Here is an 8,867-nt window from a genome sequence, read left to right as displayed (position 1 = left end):
TTTTTTATTGAAGGGGGGACGCGAGTACAGGGGGGCTTGGGGGGGTGGGTTTTTTTGTTAAAAGGGGGAGGGGGGATTCCGTGCTTTGTGAAAATGAAGAAATTTTCGATTTTAACTCATTCTCATTTTTTAACCGACTCTATCGCGTTTTATTTAAAGAAATCGATCCATTTTGTGATCACGTCAGTAGCGTGGCTACAAAGCAGGTTGGTTTTTTTTAATCCTATTCCTAAATAGTCGGGGTCCTAAATAGTCGGGGTTGGCAACCCCGACTATTTTGCTAATGTACAAGCTAAATTAGTCGGGGTTGTCAACCCCGAATAATTTAGGATATTGTCTAATTGGTCGGAGTTGGGAACCCCGACCAATTCGAAAAAGGCTTTCGAACACTTCATCGAATAAAAAAGGGAGAACCAGTATTATCCATCAAAATGACGGACCTGTCATTAATTTTGCTCCTCCACCGCTGCTCCGTTGCGGAATGCTTCGATCTCGGCGTCAGCAGCTACTGCTTCAGCTCCGCATTCTTCCCATCAAATCTCACCGTAAAATCCCCTTCATATAAAAACAAAGAGAATGATCAGAAACAGAAACAACTCAAAAATCAATGATCAAATTATTACCTCTTTGAGAGGAACCCTTGCGTCTCGAGTACTCGTCCTAGTCTTCTTCACTGGATCTCGAGAGAATCTCCATCTGTATCCTTTGAAGATGGTCGGGGAACCCTTGCGTCTCGAGTACTCGTCCTAGTCTTCTTCACTGGATCTCGAGAGAATCTCCATCTGTATCCTTTGAAGATGGTCGGGGTTCTACTCGTCCTAGTCTTCTTCACTGGATCTCGAGAGAATCTCCATCTGTATCCTTTGAAGATGGTCGGGGTTGGGAACCCCGACCATTGCGAAAAAGGCTTTCAAATTTGTCGGGTTCCCAACCCCGACTAATTAGACATGGTCCTAAATTAGTCGGGGTGGTAACCCGACTAATTTAGCTTGTATATTAGCAAAATAGTCTGGGATGCCAACCCTGACTATTTACGAATCAGATTAAAAAAAATCGATATGTTTTGTGGCCACAAAGCGGGTCGATCCTGTAAATAAAACGCGATAGGGTCGGTTTAAAAAAAAAGTAGGAACGAGTTCAAATCGAAAATTTCTTCTTGTGAAAATATTAGGCCCAACGGCGTTGGGCTGCTAAAAGTTGTCCCAACGGTTCCCACCACCCGTTGAGACCGATGACTTTTGTACTAGTGGATCGAGCAAACTACAAGTTGGATTGTGAAAATATTAGGCCCAACGGCGTTGGGCTGCTAAAAGTTGTCCCAACGGTTCCCACCACCCGTTGAGACCGATGACTTTTGTACTAGTGGATCGAGCAAACTACAAGTTGGGATGCAATTATGTAAGGAATTAGTTCTAAGTTTTGTATATCTATGTAAATGAAGTTGCACAAACAATATGGTTAATAGACTACTTTTTTTATAATATACTAATCTTAGTAACATTTTGTTAATATCAATAAATTTAGCTCCGGATATTTTCTCGGCAAAAGGAGATAGACAATACCACAACCAACACCAACAACTATAAATGCATGTAACAACTACATAGTACGTATAGCAATTTACATACCCTCCCACGTGTGGGTACCTCCACAACAAATGGTTGCCAACATGAGGCGCCGCATGAAGAAGCATGCCGTCGCGTGTGGGCCCTCGAGGCACGAGGTGTTGTGAGCGTGTTGGCTTCAACAACGCTCGCTATGCCCTCAATCGGTTGTATTTCCTAGATTGAATGTCATCTTGGGGATGTTTGGTTTGTCGATTGATCTTAATGTATGTAATGAATTTTGTAAAACCCGTAACTGAAAATTTGTTTATTAATGATATGTATTAAAGAGGACCTGCACGAGGAATAAAAACATCATAATTTTAGGGAATTATATTTGATCCATTTATTCTATGTGACAACCACAATCCATGTATAAAGAATAACAAACAAACAACATATTTGCTAAAAATCCACAATGTGTAACCTGTGGGTAAAAATTTTAATGCAAAGATACGAAATACATAAAAACAAACAACCACTTAATCTTCGGATATTTCCATGGTACTCATGTTGTTTTTATTCCTCGTGTGCAAGAGAATAATATGTATATTTGTCATATGAGGATATTTCCTCGTATTCATATATATGACGATGTGGCACAATTGTCATGATAGAGAAACTAAAAGTACTTAAATAAGGTTAGGAATTAAAGATTGATTAGGACCCCACTTTGAGAAAAGCCGACAACTTCGGTACTCCAATAACTAGATTTTGGAGTACCGATGGCATATATTGTAAATATTATCCACAATAATCGCTCACTCATTTTCGTTTACATCGCTACAATCTGTTATGTGAAGTTTCGCTGGCAGTTGCAGCGGCCACAGACGAACTCCTTTTTGCTCGCGTCTGAATTCGCGATCCGCGTTGATGTTGCGCATTTTATAATTCTTTCTTTTGCCTTTTCTTTTAAACTACTTTAGACAACCTATTAACTCTAATCCGAGTATAGTATTTTCAAATTCAACAATCACAAAATTGGCAATTTAGCAATCGGAAATTTGGAAATCTTGCAATTTATTTGTATCTTCTCCATCAACTGCATTTTTAGACAGAGGAATTATGAAATATTGAGTATGGAGCAGTGAAGAAGAAGATAGTAAGGAAAATGCAAACTTATCCTTGAAATAAAATGAAATAAAAAACTTTAGTAAAAAAAACTCATTTTTGGTGCATCGAAGCACTCCTCTTGAAAAAAAAAATTGTTTTAAAGCAATGCATGTATCGGCCTTCATGTTTGGTTGCAGGGAATGGGAGGGGAGATGCACGTTTTTATAGTTTATTTTCTCTCTCGTCTTGAATCCTCCTAATGTGGAGGGATTCTTCTCTTTCTAACTTTTTAGTTTATCTTATGGTGTCCTGTTCCTCCCCTCCCATCTCTTCACTCTACCTCTGCCTCCAAAATCTCACTACCAAAGACAAATATAATTTTTATCTTTCTCCTCGATCCCCTCACCTTCTCTCCCACCAAATCAAGTCTTTTAGTTCAAAATAAAACTGATTTAGTTAAAACTGATTCAGGATGGTTGCCTAACAGACAAGGTAGCTAGCGTAACAGCAAAAAGAAAGAAAAAAAAAAGAAAACTTTTTTTTGTGTGTGTGCAATTAGTTAGGTTAAAAGCATAATAAGAGGTGTCACTTCCATTGAACCTAGAAATGCACATGTAAATGATATCATGAGATTCTCGGATGCGCTGTGTTCATTGAACACAGAAACGCACATGAGCAATGTGACGTAAAAGCAATCAAAACATGTTAGGAAATGGGAAAACTGAGTTGAGAGTCGAATTTGAGAGGCTGATCAATCTTGACACGTTTTTTTTTAAGTTATCATCTGTTATTTAATTAACAGTCTCACATAGGAAGTATATATTAATGAGTTTATAACGTGGGTTATGTTGTGCGCAGCGGAAATTTCGACAGCACCTCGGCGTAACAAGAGAGTAAGATCACAATAGGAATTCTCGTTTCACCAAGGAAACAAGAACCAAAAGCAAAATATCTCAACAAAGTGGGATATCAACTCTTTCTCTCATCAGTTCTAAGACTGACCTGTCGAGGGAACCTAAATAAGCTATTACAAATCACACAAACAGCGAGACAAACGAATTTTACGTGGTTCGGCAAATTGCCTACGTCCACAGGGCAAGGAGAGGGGAGATATACTAATAGATCGAGAGAAAGAGAATACAAATAGGGTTTACAATCTCACAAGATCTCACAAATTAAACCCTCAAACAATCTCTCAATTTCTCTCTCAAAAACCACTTGAAAAACATCTCTGATTTTTTCACTGCACCTATGCGTTTTCCCACTTTTGCACGCAGCCGGATTCCTCTGCGTTTTTCCCCTTGCACTTGTACACAACCCTAGGAACCGAATAGGGTTTATATATGCACAAAGTCGGGTGGACCACAACTCACACGCTTTGCCCAGCTCGTGGCCCCCACGAGAGCAAAACACACCCACGCGTAAACGCGTTCGTGGAGTTTGTGGGCAACAGAACGTGGGTGGCCCCCACACCCCACCCCACGTGTTCGCAGGTTACGTGAATCAAATATAATTATAGCCAGTAATTAGTAGCTTGAGTCAAACAACGTGTTGTACCCTCGATGGGCCCTAGGGTTTAAATCACGCCAATAGTCTTGACACAATAAATGACATTAGAGTCTTAGTTAGGTCAGCCCGTTGTGGGAAACCAAAGTATTGTGCGGGACAAATTAAGTGCTACAACTCTAGTAAGCACGGTAATCCCGTGACGAGGGTGATTATGATCTTCCACTTAATTAATAATTCCACATGATCGTGAGCTTATCAAAGTATATTCTATACATAATGTGGGTCATGCGATTCAAGTATGACAATGTCTAATCATTTTTTATAGTGGTTTTTAGTCAAATAACTTATCACATCTCTGTAACCTGATCATGGATCTATTACTTACAAATAAACCCTCTCGCATTTCTAAGCACATTGTAAAAAAAAAATGCACATAAAAGACCAATGCTTCATTAAAAGGAATTTAACAAATTAAACAATCTAGCTAGATATGTACAATTAAGGTAAGTACCATATGTACTAAAGTAGGTAATTCGCAGGAAACAAGTTAACAAAACAGTATCATGCATAAGATCGATCACCAATTATTAAAATAGGCACCACAGCACTCCTCTTTAATTTACTGGGAGATAGCTCGATTTCATCTCAGCATACAAAAGAAAAAAAAAAGTAAGAAGACAACCAGGTAATTAATTATACATCCTCATCAATCTCCTATCTTTTGTCACTGCGTCAATGAGTTCAGCCAAAGATCTCATCACCATGACCTGTGCTCTAAGCTCCTCGATATACCCCGCAGTCTCCTCAAACAGCGCGTCCATCTCCATACCCTCACCGCCGGGGACCAGTCCTCCGGAGTGTCTTCACCCTTCTCTCTATCCTCCGCCACGTCATCGTCCTGCCGCCGCCAATGGATGCTTTTCGGTCGGCCGTCGCCTCCTGCACGGTCACCTTTGATTTGCTCTTCTTCTTCTTCTGATCTAGCTCCATGGGAGTGTTGATTTAGGTGAGTCACAAGAGGAGGAGAGGTAGATCGAGGAGGGGAGTATTTATACGCCAAAAAGAGAGAGTGACGGGCTCGCGGAATCGAGTTGGGCTTTTGGCTTTGGTGCATGTGCGTGAGCTTTTGGCTCACAGATGATGTCACTCCAAAGTTTGGATTCTAGCTCATCGATCAACCTCTGAAACTTTCAGCGATATTATTGCCTCCTACATCAATAAAGTATTGTCGATAAGTATATCTCGGTCGTCTTAATTCCTCTCGCAAGAAAAGACAGAGACAGCGAGTAAGCAAGGTTTTTATTGTTGTAAATTAGCCCCAGAATATCAACATATGCATGAGTTTATCCGAGATTTTATCAGAAATAATACCCCCTTGCGTGAATGTTGTTGGTTTTTTTTTCTGCAAGTCCCTAACTTAATTAATGGGAGTTTTCTGGTATTTTAAAAGTTACGAGAGGTTCTCTAAAATTAACACGGACGTTTCAATTGCTCATGACAATTACATGAAGTGACATTATCGATCAATGCCGGTTTTGAATCCAAAACTTTGGAGCCGATACTATAGTGTGCTGCATGTATCTTCACCCGTGATCTTTTCTTTTGAGTAGAACCTTGGCATTTCTATCTAGTGCTTTATAAGCCTCATATTTATTTTATTGAGGCTTGAGCATACTTTTGCTAGGTACTTTTGCCAAGCGCAAGAGAGGTACTATTAGCACACCCTCCGACCACACATCCAACCACACCCCTCTCTTGTTACAGTGCACCGGGGCCCACATGAGATCTTCCCGGTGCACTGTAGCAAGAGAAGGGTGTGGTTGGAGATACGATAGAGGGTGTGCCCCAATCATTTTCCCGGTACAAATTGGGTCCTCTCTGCTATCGAAAAGTATTAAGATTCGTTGCCAGACTCGATAGCGAAGTTCATACGGGTGACGTGACACGCGCCGAGGCAAGTGGCACGACATTCTCTGACCGCGGACCGACCACCGGCCTGTTGGGGATCTGGGTCTCATTGTGAGGCAGCACGGTACTGGCGGAATCATCCGCTTGCCCCCCTCGTCGCTGCTATTAATTGCTTTCATCCATTTAACTCTGCACGTTTCGTTCGTCCTTGTCTACTACCGTAACTACGGGAGGGGTGAACTGATTTTGAGGATTGGTGGAGCCTTAAATTTCTCTGTCCAAAAACTTCTTTATTGTTTTAATTGTGTCATGTGACGGTGTAAATTATGTTTCGTGAAAAGTGAAAATGAGTAATGACTGAGGGCGCTTATTTTTATCGGTCAAACCGGTTTTTATATGCTAGTTTTTTTATATGTAAGTACTTGGTAATTCACCAATAAGCTGACTTAGGGCCGGTTTGATATTACTTTTTTGAGGGCTCTTTTGCTCATTGCTTTAAGTAGTAGTCAATAATGGTATTCTTGTAGAAACTTTTTTTGCAATGCTTATTAAAGCTACTTCTGATTTTAAGAGGGTACTTTTAGAGGCATCATGATGAAGTTTTTAAAATCAGCTTCCACTCTTTTTAGTTTATTTATCGTGTGTGTGTAATAACAATGATCACCAAGCACAATTCTACTAAACATCATAACTGCTTTGTGCAATTTTGAGTATTTGATTACTGAACAACTATTTTTAGCAGGTTATATAAGTTCTTTCTATTAGCTACTTTTGTAAGCAAATTATTATAAGCTCAAGCATTACCAAACTGGCCCTTATGGACCTCATTTCAATTTTTTTTTTAGGATTTCCCAGCTTTAAAAGAAAGAACTAGCTTATGAGCTCATATAAATAAGTGAGACTTGACCAAATAAATGAACCATTCTACCCAAATAACTTTTATAAGGATTTTTCTAGACGTGCTACTGCTTAAAAAAAGAAGGCTAAATCTCAGAAAATGCCCCTTAACTTTTGGAAGATTATCAAAAGAACCCCATAGCCTTCAAAAATATCGGAAAGCGCCCCCACCCGCTAAGTTTAGGGGGGTATTAGAAACCCCAAAAATGCGCTGTTAAAATCCATATCCTTTCTCTAATTAGGGTTTTGTCTTCCCTTAAACACTGATACTTTGTGCGTCTTGCATCTCACAAATCCTCTCCCCTCTCTCGGTCTCTTCGCCCAATTTTTAATGGCGGCAACGACTGGGAGGCCAACGAAGTGGGCCCTCATCTGGCCCTTCTTCTTGATCCTCGCCCTCCACTCCCTCGCCATCTTCCTCTTCACCCGCGGTTTCCTCCTCACTCGCACCGAGCTCTCATCCTTCAGCCACTGCTCCGATCTCTCTCAACCCAACTCCAGCAACCCCTGCTCTTTCCCCTCTCAACCCGAACCCGAGCCCGAGCCCGAGCCCGAGCCCGATGGCAAGTGCTGGACCCGACCCGCTGTCGATCGCCTCGTCATCATCCTCCTCGATGCCCTCAGGTGAATCTCACCCCCAAACCCCTGAAATCTAGGGTTTTGTTGTAATGTTCGGTTTTGTTGTGTCGCTGGACAGGTTCGATTTCGTGGCGCCGAGCACTTTCTTCCAAGGTTTAGTGATTTCATTCTGTTCAGGATGTTGAATTTGGCTAATCTGCACTTCAATACACCAAAGTTTCGAACTTTTGTTAGTTCTTTGTTACAATTTGATACTCCAGAGTTTTCAAATTGACCATAATTTGATAACCTGAAGCCTAACTTCATTCATCACTTTCCAGAAACTAGAAGCACTGAAATCTTGTGAGAAATGTTGTCTCTCATTCACTTTTTACTTTGTTAATGTTCTTGAACAAAATTAACGTGAACTTTTTTGTACTTTGGGGTACCAAATTGTAATGAATAGAACTTCAGACTATCAAAGTTAAGAAAGGGTGAAACTTTGGGGTGTCGGAGTGCAAGTGAACCATTGAATTTCCATTGAGTAGGGCAACGTTAATGTTGTAAGAATTTGACATAGAGGCGAAGCCATGGATGGACAAGTTGCCCGTGCTACAGAAGCTGGCATCAGGGGAGAACGCTACAGCTAGGATTTTTAAGGCGATTGCTGATCCTCCTACGACTAGCCTGCAAAGGCTGAAGGTAAAAATTTCACCTTATTTATTTTTTTTATTTGTAATGCATTCTTTTATATTCATTATGTTATTTATAGTGATTATTGCTGTATCTTTCTGAACATATTTGCTGATATACCTTGACTATCTTACCCTTTTCGACTTGTTTAGTTAGTTAATTAACAATTACGTATTGATCTGACCAACATAATTCAGTTATGTATAATATAACTATGTAATAAAAATAGACCGCGGTTCCGTGGTATATTGAGGAAAGAAGTAACTGTACATAGTACTAATCCAATTATTGTTATCATTGAAAGGATAGTTATGTTACAAGATTGTTACTAAAAATGGATGGTTAGACATGTAAGCATTGTGGCGCATGTGTGACAGTGTGAGTGAGAATAACTTGGGAGACTAAATAGGAATGGAGGAGCTTGTATTATATAGCAACGTTTGGTGAGTCTTCATCAACATCAATTGCTTTGATTGATCTTAGAAATGGTTTTCTGAGGATTGCTAAGTGATGAAATATTTTGGACATGTAGCAGTCAGATTTCTACCTCTATTTATTGGAAATCCCCCACTTTATTGGAAATCTCTCTCTCTCTGGGGGTAAATGAAGAAATTTTCATTAACCATATAATATGGAGTACATGAC

At 40.1% G+C, this 8,867-nt stretch overlaps 1 protein-coding gene across 4 annotated transcripts in view; it reads left to right on the top strand.

Annotated features, from left to right (window-relative positions):
* The window catches only part of LOC109833849 (GPI ethanolamine phosphate transferase 3), a 16,116-nt gene continuing 14,475 nt past the window's right edge, over window positions 7,227-8,867 (top strand). Inside the window, exons 1-3 of one of the 4 annotated variants that reach the window (XM_020401715.1) lie at window positions 7,227-7,595; window positions 7,669-7,703; window positions 8,110-8,231. In XM_020401715.1, the coding sequence (XP_020257304.1) occupies window positions 7,303-7,595; window positions 7,669-7,703; window positions 8,110-8,231 (450 nt within the window). In that variant the 5' untranslated portion in view covers window positions 7,227-7,302. The other 3 variants (XM_020401787.1, XM_020401859.1, XM_020401986.1) reach the window with 3 other exon arrangements.

This window comes from Asparagus officinalis, chromosome 1, assembly GCF_001876935.1.
Source record: "Asparagus officinalis chromosome 1, Aspof.V1, whole genome shotgun sequence".
Lineage (NCBI taxonomy): Eukaryota > Viridiplantae > Streptophyta > Magnoliopsida > Asparagales > Asparagaceae > Asparagus > Asparagus officinalis.
This window is presented reverse-complemented; position numbering and strand designations above follow the sequence as displayed.